The following is a 21965-nucleotide window of genomic DNA, read 5'->3' as shown; positions in this document are numbered from 1 at the left end:
AATTTCCTCACCCACTGTGTAATCTGCTCTACTTCATTACTGGCTGAATGTACGTAGCTGTATAGTGGTTTTCTTTTTGTTTTTTTTTTTTCTTTGTGGATGAATTAACGCTTGTAGCTAACAGCTGTAAACTCACAAATGGACTATTACTTTTTACAGCCTTTTAGCATACTCAGCCTAATGGAGCAAAACTGTTAACAAATTAAGATACATTTGACAGGGCTTCAAGCAGCAACCATAACCCAGGAGTCACTGTGTGGAACTTGGGTGGAAAGACCTCTGCAGGACCTGCACGCATCACAGCCAGCCTGGTGGCAACAGCAGAACGGTTAAGGCAACAGTTTCTTGGTCTGTGAGATTGTCAGAGCAGAGGTACCTGCTGTAGCAGGTCTGCAGCAGCCTGACACTGCGTGGACCTGCTGGGGGAAGCACGTGCCTTTGGCTGCTGGCTTTTCAGAGCTGAAGTGGAGGTGGCTCAGCCAGGGCTGGACGTGTGCCGGAGTTAACGTAGAGCAGCTGCGTGCCTCGGAGCTTTCTGCCTTTCCAACTGCAGCTTTCAACCCTATAATTCTGCTTCTTCTTGAGGATTTCTGTAGTGTTTAAGCTCTTTTACCTCCACCTCAAAGCAAATGTTCTGGCCACCTCTAACCTTTTGCTTGTTTTGGAGCTGGCTGATGCGGGACTTGCATGTGACATTGCTTTACTCTTCACTTAACTTTTGTGCAACTCAGCACTGTACGTGGCAGTAAGACAGAGATGTGACATAAGCCTCGAAACCTCAGCATAAACTGTAGACCCCAAAGGGGTTTTCTCCTGTGTGTTCTTATAATGAGGGCTTGTACTGTAAGTAGCATCACACCGGGCACACACACGTGCTCCTTGTAGGGAGATCAGCTCCCCAGTTTCTGTGCTGATTACTAACTCACAAAGCCCAGGCAGTAATGTTCAGACATACTTTTATTCATTTTTTTCCTATTTCAAACCTCCTTCTCCTCCCTAGGCCTGCTAAAACTTCCTTTGCTGTTATGTGAGGCTTGTTTTCCTAATACCTTGTGATATTCCATGAAGAACGTTCAGTGTTACAATTCCAGCATAATGATATTTTCCCCATAGGTGTAAAATGTGTCTACATCAATGGCTTATTAAAAGAGTGTAATAAAAATTATGACCCTGCAGTTCTGCTATTGATATAATGATACAAAGCCAGGAAAACTCCCTGATCCTTCTCACGCATCTGCTGTAGAATGATACAAGAGCAGAACATCTTAAGTCAGTTTAATCCCCTCTTTTCATCCCCTAGCAATATATGTTGGCCCATGAGAGTAACATGAACTAAAGGTTTAATTTATTAATATGCGATAGTGATAATGTCAAAAGAACAATATATAAAAACCCACACAGAAAAGGATTATGCAGTGCAGGGGGGAAAACCTAGAGCTAATATTTAATACTGTAAAACAGAGCCAAAAATAACTTCTTATCCAAGGAGAAAAGCAGAAGTGTGCAGGGATGGAGACACACATAGCCCAGCGAGCAGCCCTGCATCACAGCCACTCCTGTCGGAACCTGCAGAGATCACAGGCTGACGGTGATGGCTGTTGGGGCAGTGACCAAAGTCTCCAGCTGTCAGCTTGTCAACCTTAGGCCCTCACAGCTCAAACTGAACTGCACACAGGAATCCAAGCAGCAGGCACAAGTGACACACGTGGAGAGCAGTCCATGCCCAGCGCACAGGGAGCGGGGAGCCTCGTGGCTCAGCGTTTCAGTAAGTGAAGCGTGAAACCAACTGTTCACTTCAGCTAAATTGTTCACTTAAGCTTGGATGATTAAACTTTCACCAGCAGCCAATATAACCTGCAGCCTTAGGAGGCACACAGACACATTAGCTTTTCATGAGCTTCGCCTTAAATGAGCAATTTGCCCTATAGTCTTAAACCAGTAACATTCTTGGGAGTGGAAAATGTTTCAGCCTCCAAGGGGCTGGCAGGTTTCAAACACTTTCTAGTTTGCTTTCTTGCCACTTCCCTAAAAGGAAGAACAGGGGAGGAGGGAACAGATGTGGAGGAATAAATCCCAGTACTTTCCCAGCATTACTAAGCTCGCAATGTGCAGCCCCCATCTGAAGGGCAGAACTTGCTGAGATCCAGGTCTGCAAGGGGAAGGTCTGCAGAGGGCTTTGCGTGTTGGGTACTGGATGGGCCCCAGTGTGGCTGCAGTTGGCATTTAGTCTTGGTTCAAGTTCCAACCAAAGTGTGAACTGCAGACCAAAATGTCTTCTGGGATTCCTTCTGAACGATACTAATGGTGTAGCTGAAAATACAGATATAAATGTTGGTAAGGAATGGACTCCTAGACTGTGGCAAAGCACTAGATCTTAGACCAGAGGAAGAATGGCACATCCTCAGATAGAGGAGCTAGTGCTGGGGCCTATGCAGAAACCATTTGTCTCATGGGTGTCTATGGAGTTGTGTTCCATGGCCTCATGGACCAGAGGAACGTGAAGTTGGAGGCACATATCTGAGTCTCACTAGTACAGAGGTTTATCCAACTTTTACACCAGTGGCTCCTCAACTAACTTCTGCTCTGCAGCTAGGTAAGGGGGGGAAATAAATCAAAGAATCTGGCCTGGATGGGCACTTTACATTTCTATGGTTCTAAATAGCTCATTGCATTACATCAGTCAGATGCAAGAGTATGGTGGAAGGAGGAAGGAGAACAGTGAAAGAAAATGAAGAAAAAATTGGTCCTCTTCAGTACCAATGGTTCTTCCCTGGGCTGAAGAGGACAGAGGAAAAAATTACAGACAAAATTTCATCAGCAGTCGAAAGGCAAACCTGATAGGAGCAGAGAGGAAACAGGAGGGAGTGAGTCTGTAGTAAAGGGGGGGAAAAAGATTAAGATCCGACCTAGATATAAAAATCACTCCTATCCTGCTTCTCATTTGCTAGGTCAGAAGAGGTAACAAGAAGAGCAAGATGTTCCAAGCTCTGCTACAAAATACCTTCTAGGATCTGAGTCCACCTCTGTGCATGCAGCTCTGCAGCTAACGTCAAGTTCCTGCTGCACTGCTGCGAGCTGCCACCTGCCTGTGTGCTGGTAGGCAGTGCTTTGGCCCACGAGTGACACAGTTTTGCTCAATGTTTGGTTTTGCAGCAGCATCTGAGCTCCCATCATGTGCAGGAACTGACCTCACTTTTTTGTGTGTGCTTTTCCCCTGCCTCGGGAAGGGTCAGGCTCTTGCTGTCGTCCACCTCAGTACAAGTACCTGTAGCTTGGCTGAACAATCTGCCAGCCAGTGGGGTCTGAAAATAAAGAGGATGCTTCAGGAAAAATGGTAGAAGAGAGCTAGGAGCAATACAGTGAAGTTGAAAAAGGAACAGTCACCTGAAAGCCCTGCTGGAAGGTCTACTACACTGAGTCACAGCCTCTGGTGTAAATGTGAGCCTTCCTACAAAACCTTTCCTAAATTATGTGATCTGTTTGCTTTTAAAAGCTGTGTAGTGGAGACAGCCATCAACTCACCTGTTAACTCCCAGTACTTCCAGGTTCCTTTCTTGCCTGTTGTTCCAGGACCCCCATGACAAGGCTGCCTTACACTGACAAGTTAAGCCTGGTTCTCTGCACCAGCAAGACTTGCTCTCGACAGAGCTCATTCACCAGAAGTTTGACAAAAGTATTTCTTGCTCGAAATGCAAGCTCTCTTACTTGAACATTGATGCTATATGTTTGTATCAAGGGCTTGAATTAAATTAAAAAAAATGGCCAAGGTGATTGCCAAAATTTAGTTTGATTTATGAAAGTGACTTAGGCATCTCAGCCCATGTGGATGTGGGTCCATTTAAATTCTGGGCAAGGTCTGGGTCACACATTCCTGCAGCCAGGCTTGGCTCCCTGGTGGTAACTGGATCCAGAGCTTTGTGTTGAAGCTCTCCAGCGTGAGCTGAGGAGGAAGAACACCCACGTGGACTCTGTTGATAAAAACCTTTGGGTCCTTGAGTGAGATAATTAAGTAACGTGAGGGAGGTTTGTGGAGAAGCATATCTGACATTTGTTTTTTACTGACAAAGAACACAAGAAATGATGCATGAAAATTCAAGTTTTATCTGCTAGCTTTCCTCAACAAGGCACACAATGCTTTTTTTCCACTGCACAATTTGAGCAAACATTGATTTGATCCATTGAAGTGGTGAACGCTCACAGAATAAAACCTTTTTTTTTCCCCTGGAGTGATGACCTTGCACCGATTAGAGCAGCTAGGTAAGAAATCCAGCAAGTATTTATCAAAGGCTTCTACAACAGTGCAAACTCTAGCGAGTTCAAAAGCGAGAGACTTTTCGTCTTCATACAACTGACAGGGTTATAACGTTTCAAGAATGCCAGGAATCCATGCGGCTGTTCCATTAAACACCTCTGATTAGTGAATGTGCTGATAAACTTTGAGAGTCAGAGGTCAGAACTCTGGAGCCGAAGGTACCCCAGGTATCTGAAAACGTCTCCCGGATTCCCCGTCCTCTTTCCCAGTTAACCCCTTCCATCACTTCGCCCATGGAGGCCTAAAGCGGAGCGTCTCTGACACAGTATCTCCCAGACAGTTCTGCAGAGATGTTATTTTGAAAACTATGGAAAAATGACCTCAGGAGCTTCCCACGGAGACGTTCTCGACAGCTGGCTGTTCTTTGATTTCAGCTCCAGCTCCTGATTAATATGTGTGCAGAATACCATGTTGCCACTGCTCATCCAGCCTCTCCCTCATCAGCTTCAGGTGATACAATGACGGCAGCACTAAAATACCTCCGAAGCTATCAAATTGCAAAGAGGAATGCAATCTCAAAATACTCAGCCAGGAGCAGTCACACCACCCTGTCACCGTGGAAAGCTCTCCGCTTTGCCCCCATTTCATCCCAAGAGCTACAGCTCTACTCCCCTCCAGCGCCTGTACCAACCAATTGGGAAATCCAGCAAACACGGCTCTGTGCCGGCTGTCACTTTGCACGATGTCGGTCCATCAGGAGGATCCCAGGAAGCTGAGTTATCCCAGCAGGGTCCCAGACCATTTTTCGGGCCCTTGCCCTAACATGTAACCCATCCTGTTGCAGTGCAGGCATTGCTTTTGTCTCTACCTCCAGATGGCAGCTCAGGGCTCCAGGTTTCACCACTCCTGCAATACACAGCTTTTCATTCCACACTCCGGTTATGAGCTGCTGGAGATACTGAGGATTCACCTCCTCCACTGAGCCCAACGGTTTCTTTGAAAATCAATAGGAAAATGCTGAGGAATGCAAAGGAAGCAGGAACAGTCAAAGTAAAGACAAGTGATGTCCTGTAATGGCCATAATGATTCTGAAACACGCAAGGTCACAGATAATTAGGAACCTAATTCTCCCTTGAAAGAATCTGTCAAGTTACTTCCCTACCTCAAAAACAATTGCTGATTGATGTTATTTCTGGGCTAACAAACTCATTGAAGGTAGTCTGAATGGGAGGTGTATGGCCCTTACTCTCCAGGTGGGGTTAGGTAGTCACAGCTGGAGGATAAAACTGGAGTAAAAGAGGTTTTCATTGCCATAGTAATGGTCTTAATAGGATGTGATTCACAAAGGTGCCAGCTCCTTCCTCTCTACATTTCTACCCACTTGTGCTCTTCTTAATTTCTTTTTTTCACTTCTAACTGTAAACAGTGAGGGAAATGCTGGCCTCCTGTAGGAGGGAGGGAAGGGGTTTTCTAACACTCACAGAGTGAGTCTGCTCCTTCCCTGCCCTTGTGTGTGCCCAGTGCTGGCTGCAGGGCTGCTGGAGCTCATGGCAAGGGAGCTGTGGCATGGGTCCAGAGCCACAGCAGCATCCAAACAGTGGAGATGCAATGTGGACTTCAGCACAAGCATGCACGTTAGCTCGAAATGTATACCGCCACTGAGTCACAGCTCAAAGGGCATGGCCACATCAGTGTAACAGCAACCCCACAGCTCCAAGGCAAAGAATTGCTATTAGTGCAGATGATAGATGATAGCCGGGGATGTGCGGTATGGATTTCAGATGCTCACCATCATGTTGCTTTTGTTTGTTTTTGCACTGTTTTTTTTTTGTTGTTGTTTTGTTTTCTTATTTCAGACTGCATTTGGAGAGGGATTATCCAACCTGGACCATGGATTACTGTCAGTGCCCAGACTAGGCTGGGTCAGGGTTTGCTGCAAGACCAAACCTGAACACAGTATGTGTGCTTAGTTTCTCTTGTTTCATCCCTGTGGATCCATTCCCATTCACATGGATCCTTCCCACATCCCTCCATCAATTTTAAGAAAGCCTTAAAATTTGAAGAAATGCTTCAGATGATGAATGGACACTTCTAGCTTTGCAGTCTGCTCAATCTGACGTGTTCCCCCACCATTTCAGTGGGTGAGCCTTTCTGCCCACCCAGCACTGCATGAACTGGCAAACGCACATTGGATACGAATGGGACTGAAGCCTGGATATCTTCTAACATAGAGCTTTGGTTATCTGTGAGCTTTTCCATTTCTCTTTAAATAAAGGACTGCTACCCAAGGGGAAATTTGGGTCAAGATCCTATGATATGTTGTGTGTGTACGTCCAGAAAGTCAAAATATCCTATTGCAGCCAGCATTCACTTTCTTCCTTATTCTTTCCTTTCTATTGTTATTTTACTATTATTATTACTATTATTTCTTATAAGGAGCACATAAATTTTTGCTTCAATCCAAAATACTTTGGGAGCTGTTATTTCTCTGTATGTTGTCTCTATCTCCTGTTTCCCATCTCTGAAGTATCTGGAGACCAGACTCATCCTCAAGATTTCAGGCACATTTTTGTGGCCTCATAGTTCTTTATTAGTTCCAAAAAAAGAAGAAAAACAGTTTTTTTTCATCACCTGCATTTTCATCATTTCTAATGGCTGTGGCATCCATCCAGATGTGTTTCTGCCTGCCTGATCCTCCTGTCGATACTTATTAATTTCATGACTGTCTCTTCAAGTGTGTTTGGAAATGAACAGGGCAAAGTCACCCTAAGGCCAAGAATGAGCCAAGAGAAGTGAAAACAGGAGTGACCGTGCTCTCCGCAATGGTACTTCCGCAGGTTTTCCTATCTTGCCCTTAAAACGTGCTTTGCGAACGGATCTGTTGAACTCCCCTGAAGAGAGGAAAGCTGCCCCGATGCCCGAGGCTCCGGGCACCGAGGGGTTATCGTTCAGAGGCGGAGCCCGGGGCTGCAGGCGCGGGGTGAGCTCTTCTGAAGCGACACGGACGACAGGAAGAGGGCTGTAGCTGCTTAAATAACCACCCACTGAAACTACCCAGGAATAAACGGTGCCGGAAAACACAGGGCTCTACAGGCAACAGCGAGGACGAGGTGGTCCCGACCCGCAGACGTTTTCCAGGCGGCTCCGAGCTCCGCCCCGGGACGGCCCCGGCCGAGCAGCGCCGATCCCGCGCCGCCACCGCTCCCTAGCGGGGGAATGCTCGTGGGGAAATGCCCGTGGGGAAGCGGCCGTGGGGAAGCGGCCGTGGGGAAGCGGCCGTGGCACGGGGCTGCTCGCTGCACTCCGGGCCTTTGCTGCTTTGCTGTTCGTCGCCCGCGCGGCGCAAGGAGCGCTTCCCGATGGCCACGGGGAACCCGCTCGGTCTGTGCACATGGCCCGTGGTCCTGGCAGCGGGCAGTGCCGGTGTGCAGGGACACGCGGAGGGTGGCAGGGGAGCCGGAGGACTTTTTGGTGGTGGTTAACCTTCACCTGGACCCGTGCAGCTGAAAGCAGCGATGGGGCAGCTGCTACCGTGCCCCTCCTGTCGTGGTGGCTGCGGAGATGGAGCGGCACAGCGGGGCAGAGGAAACGAGTGCACAGGGCAGCACTGCGCACCCTATACCTGTTCTGGTCTGAGAACTGACCCTTAATCAGCATCAATTTGTTAATGGGCGCGGGCCAGCTGTGTGTCTTGCCCTGCGTCTTCGGGAAGAGGCGCGACCCGCCCCGCGCGGAGCAGCCAGGCTGCCCGGGGTGCACCGCTGGGTGCAACGTCCCGCTGCCGGAGCTGCTCAGAGAGTCGGGCAGCGCTCTGCGTCCCCGTGAGCGCCGCGCGTGGCGAAGCGCGGCCGTGGAAGATCCTTCAGGCACGACGGGGACAGGAGAAGCGCTGCGCGCTGGAAAAGGAGAACGGGTGGTGGGTTTTGTAGCGGGCTTATCGTGGAGGAAACTGAAAAGTATGTATGTGACATCCCTGAAGGCTTTGTGTTAACTTGCATACTGACTGTTCCAGGTGTTCTCCAGATGTCAAAGGGAACCGGGCACTGAAGAGCGCATTTGTTCTAACAACTCATAGCTTTGCCAACAATAAAGAGCCCTGGTTTTGTTGCTCTCCCTGGTAACACGTATATGTAAGCATGTCACCGATCCCACTGCAGGGGAGCCCGCTCCTGGCGCGGCGGACGCGCGCTCCGCTGCGCGCTGCTTCCCCCGGTCCTCCACACCGCAGGGGGCGCTGGCGCGGCGGGCGGGACGGAAGGTGCCGCCGTGCCCCTCGACTTCCGGCGCCGTGCCCCGGCAGTGCAAGCGGGCGCAATGGCCGCCCTGTGAGGCGCGGGGCCGGGAGGCGGCCGAGCGTGGCGGGTGCTCGGGCGCGGCTCCTCGGGGTCCGCCTGCCCGCAGGACCGAGCCGTTCCCCGCCGTGAGGTGCGGGCTGCCCCGCGGAGCCGCGCGTTGCTCGTTGCTGGGGCGGTCTGTGTCCTCGGGCTGAGAACGGCATTTCCGCCGCGAGCTGTGGGCTCCGGGAAAGCGAAGCGCTGAAGCTGTGTCAGTTCGCGTCCCGCCATGAGGACTGTCCTGATGGTCGCGGAGAAGCCCTCCCTGGCGCAGTCCATCGCCAAGATCCTCTCCAGGGGTAGGAACGGCGGCTCGGTTCCCGCTGCTCTGGCGGTGGCAGGAAATAGAGGCGATGCGGGAGCGCTGAGCTCGGCGCAGAAAAAGCTTAAAATGATAATTGGCTGGAACAGCACCTTGATCAAAGAGTAGAACTGCACGATCAGGAAGGTCCTGGTTGTCTGATCGAGAGAAAAGGGGTGTAATTACAAAAGAAATAACGATTATTTCACTGCTTGTTTTTTATTGCTTTTTAATTTTTATTTTGTTGTTAACTGTGGTCTTATTCTCTCAGGAAACATGTCTTCTCGCAAGGGACTGAATGGTGCATGCTCTGTGCATGAGTACACTGGGTCGTTTATGGGGCAGAGTGCCCATTTCAAGATGACTTCTGTGTGTGGTCATGTCATGACTTTGGATTTCATAGGTATTTGTCTGTTCTTTATATGCTTTAACTGATGTGGTTTGTAAAATCTTGAAGGACTTAATTATTTCCACGTATGATGTTTCCTTCAGGAAAAGCATTAAGGAGAACTGGAGTGGATGGAGGGATGACAATATCACTTCGGTTTTCGGTTTTTAACTTTTGTTTCCAGCCCCCTGGCTTCCTGTGTGACTGTGGGTGTGCAACATATCTTTAGCACCTGAATTATATTATGAGTCTTAATCTGCTAACTATTACAAATGTTTTGGTACTTTGGATGGAAGGTAGTTAAGGAATGCAGAGTCCAAAGGGATATTTACTAAAGCACCGTAGTATGGCCCTGCAAAATAGGGATGTGCTAAGGGTCGCACGCAACAAAGCCTGACACTAACTTGCTTTGAAGTGTTCAATCACTCACATGAGTGCTCTGTTTCTTATAGTGCTAACTACTTCACAAAATTTGGTGACTAAATTCTGAGTCATTTATACAGTGCTTTGAAGGAGTACAGTGTCATATAATTGTTAAACAATGTTATGAACAATTACTTCTGAGAAAGGGAAATGAACAAATACAGTGATATGAGAAGGTGGTGCTGTAGGATGCTTTGCAGCGTAATAGGGCTGAGACACAGCTGGCCATGAGTGGTGGAAAACAGAGTGCAGTGTGCACCTTTTACATGCACTGTGAGAGCCAGGAAAAATAGCTCCCTTCCCGTGGCCTGATAAGTGATTGCAGGAACAGGAGGATTTTTAGTAGCTCACATTAGCATTTATGAAAGGTGGGTAGTATATCTTTTTTCTTCTGTCTGCTGTGTCTCAAAAATATAGCTGGAGTTCACACAGACAGCTAAGGGGTCACTTGGGATCCAGTAAAACAAGATACATTAGGATAGAAAGCTTTCCATGATGCAGTTTGAAAGCCAAAGTGATGTTCTGGGGTTTCTACTCTTTATTTACAGCTCTACTTTAATGTGCTTCTGCTTTTCAGGCAAATATAACAGCTGGGACAAGGTGGATCCAGCAGAACTTTTTAGCAAAGCTCCCACAGAAAAGAAAGAAGCTAATCCCAAACTGACCATGGTGAAGTTTTTACAGGTATTCTTCCTTGTGAAATGTACTTGAGATGCATATCAATCTCAATCTCAAACTGATCCATGCATGTATTGGATACATGTTTGCCTTCTAAGAGCACACAGAAGGCCTAGCCTGAGGATGCCTCCTTTAATTAGCTCTGCTTATTGGTTGTTTCTCACGTGCACCACTCTGTGAAGAAAGCGATAATTTGGATCCTTTTTCAAAATAATACTCTTTCTGGAAAGAAGGTGTTTGGTGTAAGACTGGTTTCTGTTGGATAAGTTTAGCCTTCTTTGCATCTTTATGAGCTAGAAAAGTGGTTCTTGATTTTTTTTTGTTTGTTTCTTGTTTGATTTAATGATGTGAGAATTAAAACAGAAAGGGGAAGGGACTGTGCCCAAGGTCATGCATACAGCATGGAGCAGGAGTTCAGGGGTCATCCGCTGCTGTAGAGCCAAGCTGATCTATGGATTTTGTCAGATCCTGCAGGAAAGGATGTTGTAGGCAGACTTGTGGTTCTGTGAACCACAGCTTTCTTCTCTCTTAATCCATTCTGCAATTACATGCTGTTTTCTTGTCACTTGCTTTCTTCCTCCAACTCTTTTTTGCACCAAATAAATTGCATCAATCTTCAGAGCTGTAAAACAGAAATAAAAACCATACAGTTACTGAAGAGGTTTTATTTTTTTGAGTGCTGGTAACTGCTAATTTCCCTTACAGGTGGAGGGAAGACGCTGTGATTGCATTGTTTTGTGGCTGGATTGTGATAAGGAGGGAGAAAACATCTGTTTTGAAGTAAGATTTCTAATACCATAATGTATTAACTTGTAGCATATGGTGCTCTCAGTGTGTTGTTCTTTGGATAGATGATCAAATTCAAACTAAGTTGAGTAAAAATTTAAATGCATGGAGAACCTTGGTGGAAAAGCTTATGTTTTTGAGCTCTTAAGATGTCGGTAAAGGAGTATAATTGATTTTGTTGACTTTGCCCACCAGAGATGAAGAATAAGATCATTTAAATGTTCAAACGTATCAGTGCTTTCAGTCAGAATCAGTGTGTTTCACAGCTGGTGCAGTTATTTGGCCATCCTTATCAAATTAATTTCTATTATCCTAGCTGCTGAGACACTTCTGAGCATAGGGGCTGCTGGTGAATGTCAGCCTACAGCAGGAGTTGGAACTCTGCACATTACAGATACAGAACTAAAACTTTGGTGTGCAGACTTTTGTTTTTTAGTCCTGTTTCCAGAAGTCAACTGCTTTTTTCTCTCTTGTTTAAAGAAGCACATTTTATCAAGTATTTAAGTTCTTTAAATACTACCATTTCATAACTGCCCTGGCAACCGGGGTAGAAACTGATACATATTCATCAGGTGTTCACAGTGCTGCAGCTACAGTGGTGAAACTGCTCTGAGCTAAGAATAGTGTTTCACTTTCAGCAGTTGCTGTTTGACATATAAATCTTTTGTTTTTTTTCTAATTCTTGATATGCTCTGAGCACTCAGACAAATGCTGTTCTTATCAGCTAATATATTGGCATGAGATCTTACTGAATGAAGAAAACAGTTTTGCATCAGCAGATGTTTTGTGGGGAGGGTTTGGTTTGGTTCTGTTTTTTCTCCCTCCAGAGGGAAGAATTGACTTAAGCCCTTAGCTTTCAGTTACTTATAGAATCTCCTTCTGATCCTCGTTAGGTCCTTGATGCTGTTCTTCCTGTTATGAACAAACCTCCTAGCACCGAAAGGACGATTTATAGAGCTAAATTCAGTTCTATTACTGACACAGACATCTGCAATGCCATGAATCATTTGGGAGAACCCAATCGCAACGAAGCCCTCTCAGTGGATGCCCGCCAGGAGCTGGATCTTAGAATTGGCTGTGCATTTACAAGGTGACAGCACAGACTGCAGATGGTTTTATGAAGGGAACGCTGCTCTGTCCACAGAATGTGCATTAGAACTGCACTGGCTAATTCTACTGAGCAACAAACCAGTTTTATGCTGTGAAGTGAAAAAATGTGTCATTGCTTTAACTGAGCTAGAGAAAGTAATGTCAGCATCTATGGTATATTCTTATTTTATGTCTTCCTCTCACAGTTCCTTGTGAATAAGCAGAATTCTATGCAGTGATGTAACGTTTCTGAAAATGCCTTTTTTTTAATTAATATACCCCTGAGTGACTCAGTGGATTATTCATACATATCTGGAAAAGTTCCTGAAAGTTGTTGCTTTGCATGGGAATGAGGATATTAATGTAGTTGTTGCTGTATTTTTTTTTCTCTTAAGATTTCAGACTAAGTATTTTCAGGGGAAATATGGAAATTTAGACAGCTCCCTCATCTCCTTCGGGCCATGTCAAACACCAACACTTGGATTCTGCGTTGAAAGGCATGACAAAATCCAGTCATTTAAGCCTGAGACTTACTGGGTGCTGAAAGCTAAAGTAAGCTCTGTTTTACTTGTTTGCTTAAAACATGATTTCTTTCTTATATACAAAGAAATGCACTTAGTGTTTTCATTTTGTCCATTCATAAATTTGTAGCTGCTGACAAGAATTCACAGTGCCTACAATTTGCTTGTGTATTTTCATTCAGTTCATATGTGTCTCACCACTCCAGAACAGATTTGAGGATGTCAGTTCTGTGTTCAAGTGGTTATTGTGTGCTGCTTGTAGAACTCATCAGTGCTAACCATCTAAGCTTAGACTCAGCCAGAAAGACTACTTAAAATGGCTTGTTATTGTTCCCTGGGGTCCTTGGACCAACTGTGGTGTTAATTTGAATCCAAGAATTAATTTGTCTGCCAGCAAGTGTTGGTATTGCTGAGTATTGGAATTTTAAAGCAAATAAAATGTCCATTGTGTTGATAGTTGAGTCCTCTGAATGCTTTGGCAGCTTATGGCAGTTTTATAGCCTTGCTGCTGTCCAGGCTCTAAGAGCAAACCAACATGGTTTTACTGCTTGTGATGACAAGGATTGTGTAAATAAATGGGAGATGGATGGTAAAAAGTTGCCATTCTTAGATGTTAAAATTTAAAAACTAAAAAAGGTGAAATTCAGTGTCTATTCTTACCTATTTCCTGACACATCTCATCTATGTGTGTCATGCTAGGAAATAATTGGTACCTGTTTCTAGGGAGTTTCATGCACATGCATTTATATTTATTTTGGTAGGTGGGGCTTAGAATGTGACCTACATACATTTTATTTTTAATGCAAAGAATTAATTTTGATAAGACAAAATGATAAATTTTGAATTTCTGCCCATTTTGCCTTTATTATTCCAGGAATTAAAAACAAGTACCACATTTCAGTTAACTGCAAGAATAATTCCAGTCCTTCTCCTGGCCCCAGACTCAAAGTACTCTCTTTCTCAAAAGCCACAGGGAAAAGAGTACACCTGCATGCTTGGAGCTCCTGTAGAACAGGTGTTACTAGGGTTCACTCTCTGGATTCTTGTTGGAAATGTGCATTCTACACTTCTAGTAATAGTGTTGATGGGAATTAATTTGTTCTTGTTGTTTGTTTTTAATTCACTAGGTGAACCCTGAAAAAGAAAGTTCTCTCACTTTGGATTGGGATAGAGTGAGGGTATTTGATCGAGAGATTGCTCAGATGTTCTTGAACATAACAAAGATGGCAAAGGAAGCAAAGGTATTTACTTAGTGTTGGTAGAACATATTTCACATAAAGGAAATACTACTTAATAGTTCATCTGCTGTATATTGGTTTTGTTTGTTTTGGTGAAGAAGGTTATGAAATATCGTCTGTATCTTTTTTATTCCGTTCAACTTCATATAAATGATAAGTCAAAAGGTTCTTGATTGTAGTTTGTATTGTATTTGTATGGTCATCTCAGCAGAAAGCCCATTCTTAATATTGTCTTTGGAAATGGTCGTCGTTCGTGGTAGGAATCAGCAGTCTTCATTGTTAAACGTGCTGAGAGATGCAGTTCAGAACTCTCCAGGCAGACCTTTATTTTCCACAAGACACTGTGTAGGTCAGAATTTATAATAACATTCCTGCAGTTAGATTTTTAATTGTATATAGTACAATATTTTTAGCCAACTACTTTGTAGTTCTGTCCAGTACTTGTTTGGCAGCATGTTGGGATTTAAGTGCTTACAGCTACTGACATTCAGAGGCTGCGTGAAGCTTTTAAAAATCTAGGTCCTTATATTTAGGACCATTACTTGGATTAAGCACTAAATCCTTGTAGCACTGTCACGTGCTACTGAGCTAAATGGGAAGTGAAGATAGCAATAAGTGACTTTCCTGCATATCCCGTTGTAGGTGTGATCTGGTCCATAGCATGAAGAGACCCTAGGGCTGCAACTTCAGCATTTGGTAGAACTGTCTCCAGTCAGATTTCCACCTTATTTGATGGTTACTCTTCTAAGGAAAACAATCAGAACAAATCACAGATCTGTCAAAAGCAGATCACGTTAGGTGTACCACATGGTTTTAGTCATAATGGAAACTATACATTTATCAGTTACCAAACTTCAAAACTTTTACTGGAAAAATGCTATTTTCTAGGTAGAATCTGTGAGTAAAAAAGAGAAGGTGAAGCAGAGACCACTGGCTCTGAACACGGTAGAAATGCTACGAGTGGCCAGTTCTGCTTTAGGTACGTGTAAAAGTTCAGATTTTCAAACTGATTTAGAGCAAAATACTTTGGCTTCTCAGCTGAAATAATCAAGCCCACATCAAATATATTTTGAGAGATCTCCTTTCCCTGCGATGTATTGCTGTGGGGAAGCAAGTTTAGCAAGCTTGTCAAAAGGGAAGTGCTGGGTCAGATCAAGGTGATAGAAGTCCTGCAGAAAGGACAAACTAATTCATAATTTATTTGAATGTTTTGATAAGGTGTGCTGTAAGACACTGCAACCAAAACCATCTACAGATTGCTGTATGATTTTGTTCTCTCCTATCCCACCTCAGGAATGGGTCCACAACATGCCATGCAAATAGCAGAGCGTCTTTACACGCAGGGCTATATTAGCTACCCTCGAACAGAAACTACCCATTATCCAGAAAACTTTGACTTGAAAGGATGCTTGAGACAACAAGCTAATAATCCTTACTGGGCAGATACTGTAAGTACATTAAGCAAAACTTGTACTGTTCTAAAGATGGTTCTCTAGTGTGTGTTTTTGAACATCTTACCTGCTATGTCTTGAACTGTAGGTCTCTGCAAACAAATATCTGCTTTTACTTACAGATATTATAGTTATGGATTTGATCTCAAAAAATCTTCTAACCTGACAGTAGAGACCTGCTATCCACTTCATCCTGTTTTCTCTCTCTTCCTTCACCCAGGTAAAAGCACTACTATCAGAAGGCATCAATCGACCCAGGAAAGGCCATGATGCAGGGGACCATCCTCCTATCACTCCAATGAAAGCTGCAACAGAAGTAGAATTAGGTACAGACAGGTTGAATAGTGTTAGAACACTGTGAGGAAATCAGTTCCTGGAGCTTATAAGCCATAATAGAAGTCTAGGTGTTTTAATGTAAAAGAGAATTACCTGAATTGCAAGAACTGGAGAGCAGACTTTATCTGAAGTTAAATTTCTAGTAACAGTGAAGAGCAGAACTTCATGCTGACACTGTGTCAGTTGCCTCTGTAATCGCATTTTAGGATTTAGCTTAGGGTGACTTCTATTTTATTTTTAATTTTTTCCTACTTGATCCTCTCATTCAAAGACATTTCAAAATCACATCATGGGCTGACTGAATTAGCAGCTGTTCTCCAGGAGCATCTGCGTGTAGCTCTTGTCTTTGCTAAGCTAGTTTGTCAGGCAACCTGGTTGGTAACATACTTAAAAAAAAAAAAAAAAGCCAAGTACAGGTTAATATCACATAGAATGAATTCTAACATGTATGATTCTACAGGTAGGAAGTTTTAAGGGGGAGGCTGGATGGACTTTTGGATCTTATTTTCTTTTATGTACCAGTTTTCCCTGTGGATTCAGTGGAAATCTGATATCTTAGTGCAAATTTTGTGTGGTGCTGCAGGACTTGATGTGTGGGAGTAAGATATTGTTTACCCTCAGGTGGAGATGGATGGCGGCTGTATGAGTACATAACTAGGCATTTTATTGCCACTGTGAGTGCTGATTGCAAGTACCTACAAACAAACATTTCTTTCAGTATTGGGCCTGAACGTTTCTCCTGTGTTGGAAAAGTGGTAACTTCGCCAGGTAAGAATAACACCAGGGAGTAAGTAGTTAGCTACAGTTTATTATTTTTCTCATTAATACATTAAATAGATATAAAAATGAAGTTTTGGAGGCAAATAGAATTTAAGACTTTTTCTGGAGCTTATTTAAGGTCGCAAGGACTGAGTCTTTGTGGTCAATTCCTTACTTGTATTACCCTAGAGAAGGACGTACTTTCCATGTGGCAGTCTGAAAGTTTTAATGCAACACTTATCAGTGTAAAGACCTTTTTTTTCAGACTGCAGTTGCCTTTTTATTTTTTATTTTTCCCTTGAGCCTTGGGAAAAAGACTGTAGTACCCTCAGGGAAATGTTCACAACAAGCTGTCCCCATCATCTGTTGCATTAATACAACTTATCATTTGCATTTTCTTTTTTAGAGACTCTTCCCAACCATTGGTAAGACTTGTGGCACTGTGCTTTCATTTGAGGAAAACCTTGGTTGTTTGGGTTTTTTTTGCTGTATAATTTTTCTCTCCATATATCAGCTGGACTCAAGTTATCCACCAAACAGTTTTGGTGCAGTGTGAGATCCCATCTCTTGATATAGCATTTCAAATATTGTCTGCAAGGAATGGCAAACAGCCTCTCAACTTTGATGTGCATACTGTGGCACATGTTAAAATTAGAAATATATGTCTTAGCCTTTTGAAAGCTGTGAAGATAAGCTCTAATTATCTTGTTTACCTCCAGGGTTCACAGAAATTATGCCTTGGCACAGCATTGCATTAGAAGAGAGCCTTCCCTGCTGTGAGAAAGGAGATCTCTTCCCAGTTGGGGAAATAAAATTGCTGGAAATGCAAACCAGTCCTCCTGACTACCTGACAGAAGCAGAACTCATCACACTGATGGAAAAGCATGGCATTGGTAGGAACTTGTTTAGCATACGTTATCCTGTGATACATCTACTAAGAGGGCAGAGGGTCTGAATTGCCCTTCTGGACTTTCTCTGTTGGTAATGACCTTTCAGTATTCATTTGAACAAGTCCAGTCATGCACTCTTTCCTATCAAGCCACAATGCCTGTAGCACCTCTTAGTGGATGGTAAATTCTGCTTTCCAGTCATCTTATCTTTATCCCTAGTTTCTGGCCAAAGCAAAGTCTCTTCGTAATCTCTCATCACTTCTGTGTCATGAAGAGCTATTGTGTAGAAGAATGCACCTCCTGTTGTTAGAAATGATTTCCTGTCATTACAGCCTGCCTAGGTTTCACTGGCTACAGTAGTCCTTAACTATTTCATTATAGAATTTATCACAATATTATTTTGCTGTTTCAGTCTGACTCGCTTCCTTGAATACATTCTCATAAACATGTCCAGTCCAAACAAACACAGTCTTTTTTTCCCACTATATTTTTCCAGAGTAAGTGATTGTTAGAATAGCTGCCTTCCCATCACTAATTCCTTAGAAGAGATGAAAGGATTAAGGTTAAAATGTGTTTCAGACATCTCAGAACTGCAAAGGAACATATATGTTACTAGATAGAGAAATTATCCACTGGAAACTGGGTATTGGCGAAAAGGTATCTGTACTTTAAGCTGTCTCAGAAGTGCTATAATACGGCATAAAACCAGGGAAGTCAGTCATTGTAATTCAGTGAAAACTTTGGCTATGTTGTCTTCCTTTGCATGGCAGGAACTGATGCAAGTATTCCAGTTCACATCAACAACATTTGCCAGCGAAACTATGTCACAGTGGAGAGTGGTCGAAGACTAAAGCCTACAAACCTTGGAATTGTTCTGGTCCATGGTTATTACAAAATAGGTCAGTTAAATGCTCTCATTCAACCCTACCTGGTGTAGGGAACCTGCTTTGGCCAGGGGGGTTGGACTCAATGATCTCTTGAGGTCCCTTCCAACCCCTCTGATTCTATAATCCTCTTACTCTTCGTCTCTTTCAGTATGTCAGGGGCTTTTGTCATTGTATAATGTTTGTCTAAAAAGATACACCCATCTAGGATAGTATTACTAATTCTAAAATCTGTAAAAATCTAAATTTATTTATTTTGATATCAGTTTATACATGGGCAGTTTCTTACCTCTGCTCGTGGTCTTCTGTTGCTGCTTATCTGCCACTGTCTCTGTTTTTTCTGGTAGATGCAGAATTAGTTCTTCCTACAATCCGCAGTGCTGTGGAGAAGCAGCTCAACTTAATAGCTCTGGGTAAAGCAAATTACCATCAGGTCCTGGAGCACACCCTTGACATCTTCAAAAGGAAATTTCACTATTTTGTGGATTCTATTGCAGGTAAAACTTGTTGTACACGTGGAATTCCCTACAACTACTTAATGTAAAGATGTTATTATGAAGTCCTTACGCAGGGTTGCTTCTAGGGGTTTGTTGGAACATTGTGCCAGGACTGTTGCTTCCAAAAGGAAATATATTTGATCATGTCTCCATTCCGTTTCAAATGTATTTTGTGACTGTGTAGTGGTGAGTGTTGAAAAGCTTTTCATCTGAACAAGGAAGCGTATTGTGAATAAACTACTTTAATTCCCAGTAGTTCTTCACTGGTCCTGTAAATTATAGTGTGCAAGGTTTCCTCTTAGGAGTAAGAATTCTAACAGATGGGATTCTTTTTTCTCCAGGTATGGATGAGCTGATGGAAGTGTCATTTTCGCCCTTGGCTGCCACGGGAAAACCTCTTTCCCGCTGTGGCAAATGCCATCGTTTTATGAAGTATATTCAGGTAAGTTCCCATCATGTTTGTGTTTAGATTTCACTTGCTGAGCAGCACTGATTAGAAATTCTCGTGCCGTTATTGAACGTGGACTCAAATATGGTTGTCAGGAATGCACTTGATGGGCAGGAGGGGGAAGAGCGAAGCCTGATCCAGGTTTTTCTGTGCAGTACAAATCAGAGCGGTCACAGCTGGATTTCCTGCAAGTTTTGAACCCTACTGACAATACAGTTGTTCTGAAGGTTCGCATTCTCTTTCCAGGCCAAACCAAGTCGTCTGCACTGCTCTCACTGTGATGATACCTACAGTCTCCCACAGAATGGTACAATTAAACTCTACAAAGAGTTACGTTGCCCCCTTGATGACTTTGAGCTGGTTCTGTGGTCGTCTGGATCCAGAGGAAAGAGCTACCCACTCTGTCCATACTGTTACAACCATCCTCCCTTCAGGGACATGAAAAAAGGTAAACAATAAAAATAAAAAGTAACGCAGGGGGTTGAGCTCAAATGTTAGCTACCTTTGTGAAAATACCCCGTGTATTTTCTGGAATATGAGAGAGGCTGCTGTTACTACATTTGCTGTAAGACAGAAGAAAGAGAGGCTGGTGGGCTTTTGACTATTGTTCTTACTTCAGTGGTCTTGGAGTTTAGTGAAAGCTGCTTTTGCTGAAATAGATGCATTTTGGGCATGACATCAAATATTGCAAGAGTAGCCATTGCTTTGAAGTTGTCGTCTTCTAAAACGGCTGACGTGGAGCTGCTGGAGAAACACTTTGCTGTTGGTCACGTGTCCTGAAGGTTTTAGGAAAACTCTTACTCAGAATGTTGAATAAACCACAACAGATTTTATGAAGAAAATACAATATTAACTGATTTACGTGCACAGAAGGTGACCTTTCTGGCTTATATGGATGAGACTGTAGATTAAGGATAGGCCTGAGAATGGGAGAACTGTATTTTGATACAGAGATACAGATGGTGTGTCAAAAATTATTGAAGGCTATAAGAAGGGGCTAAAAAATAGCAGTTACTGTACTGTGAGATCAAAAGCTATTTGAGGCAACACTTGGAGGCTTTGAATGAGTAGCAGAAGCTTTCTGGCATCTTTTTTTTATAACTAAAAATGTCTTATGCTAACAGCATACAGTGTAACTGTGAAAAGCAATTAGGAGTCATACTTTTAATTGAAAACGTATGCTTTTTTGACACTTAATTTATCCAAACCCTCTGTACTGCACAGTGGCATTGTCTAGGAGCCATTATGCAGTCGGGAGCAAGGGGTTATTCTGAAGACATGAAGACAAGATGCCTTTTAGAGTTATGTTCTGTTGTGCAGTGGTTTACAAACTCTGTACCACGCTGAGCTGTCCTTCAATTCTGTGTCTCGCTTTCTGTGAACTGAGCAGTGGTCATACAGGGGGTTCCACAATGGTACAGTCTCACTCTTCTTCCACCAGGAATGGGATGTAATGAGTGCACCCACCCCACATGCCAGCACTCCCTTAGCATGCTTGGAATTGGGCAATGCGTTGAATGTGAGAATGGAGTTCTGGTGCTGGACTCAACGTCAGGTCCCAAGTGGAAGATGGCCTGCAACAAATGCAATGTGATGGTGCATTTCTTTGAGAACGCCCACAGGGTCCGGGTGTCGCCTGAGACCTGTGACTTGTGCGATGCCGCTCTCGTGGACGTAGATTTTAACAAAGCCAAATCTCCTCTACCTGGTGATGAGACTCAGCACGCAGGCTGTGTGTTCTGCGACCCTGTGTTTCAAGACCTGGTGGAGCTGAAACATGCAGCCATGAGGCACCCCATGCACCGTGGTGGACAGGGAAAAAGGCAAGGCCGAGGGAGAGGAAAGGGGCGGAGGCCTGGAGGAAGACCCAACCCAAAGAAACCCAAGGACAAAATGGCAGCTCTGGCTGCTTACTTTGTATAACGGTCACACGGTGCAAAAATAAATAAATAAACTTCTTATACAATTTTTTTCTCTTTTTGTTCATTTTTAAGTATTCCTCATCATTTTCCTGTTCTTAGAAAAGTTCAGGTATGCAACAATCCAAGACTAACTGTGAAAGAAATGCTTCTAAATGATCAGTCAGTGACTAAGCCCTCAAGCTTTTAATTAGAATTAGAACAAGAACAAGAAAACACAAAGCAGTGCAGCTGGAGCCTGCTTCCCCTGATCCAGTCTTACAGTTACAGCTCAAACATTCAAACACAACCTATTTCAGTTGTATTACTGAAGACACCCAGAATTAGCTACAAAGCTTTTTTATTTTTCTTATCTGTAGTTCTTGTTTGTTTATATCCTAAATATTAAATATTCTTTCTGGTAAAAATGAACTGTCTTTGTATCTCCCTTAGCCAGGATTGAGCAGCTTCTTTTCATGTCTTGAAGTCTATCTTGTTGTAAGGCCTTAGCCATAAAACTGAGCATAAACTGTAGTACTTTTCTGGGGTGATTGTATTGATTCTGTTGTTCTCCTGTAGCCTGCTGGGGTGCTGCAGGATGAGCTCTGAAAACACATCTGTGCTCAGCTAGCTCTGCTGTGCATGTCCCCGGCAGTTGGCAGGGACTTCTGTGATCCTCAGGATGGCCCTGGGAGCGGGCGAGACCTGCCCCCGCTGTTCCTTGTGGCTTTTGACTACAGGCTGGAGTAGAAAGAAGGCAGAGGTGATGAGGGCTTTCAGTTACAAGTTAGA

The 21965-nt window shown here is 43.8% G+C and overlaps 1 protein-coding gene across 1 annotated transcript; it reads left to right on the top strand.

The window, feature by feature from the left end:
* The first annotated feature begins 8815 nt into the window (after window positions 1–8815).
* On the top strand, window positions 8816–21229 carry TOP3B (DNA topoisomerase III beta). The gene is made up of 17 exons (XM_065739299.1): window positions 8816–8885; window positions 9159–9290; window positions 10276–10382; window positions 11082–11156; window positions 12056–12252; window positions 12647–12803; window positions 13900–14013; window positions 14899–14989; window positions 15304–15458; window positions 15682–15787; window positions 16419–16565; window positions 17276–17449; window positions 18217–18345; window positions 18678–18827; window positions 19169–19269; window positions 19522–19723; window positions 20717–21229. The coding sequence occupies exons 1-17, from the start codon at window positions 8816–8818 to the stop codon at window positions 21196–21198; spliced, it is 2589 nt and encodes an 862-aa protein (XP_065595371.1). The 3' UTR covers window positions 21199–21229.
* Window positions 21230–21965: the final 736 nt, after the last annotated feature.

Source organism: Cyrtonyx montezumae, unplaced genomic scaffold (genome assembly GCF_038088225.1).
Source record: "Cyrtonyx montezumae isolate F1298 unplaced genomic scaffold, pur_monq_1.0 scaffold_23, whole genome shotgun sequence".
In the NCBI taxonomy this organism is placed as follows: domain Eukaryota; kingdom Metazoa; phylum Chordata; class Aves; order Galliformes; family Odontophoridae; genus Cyrtonyx; species Cyrtonyx montezumae.
This window is presented reverse-complemented; position numbering and strand designations above follow the sequence as displayed.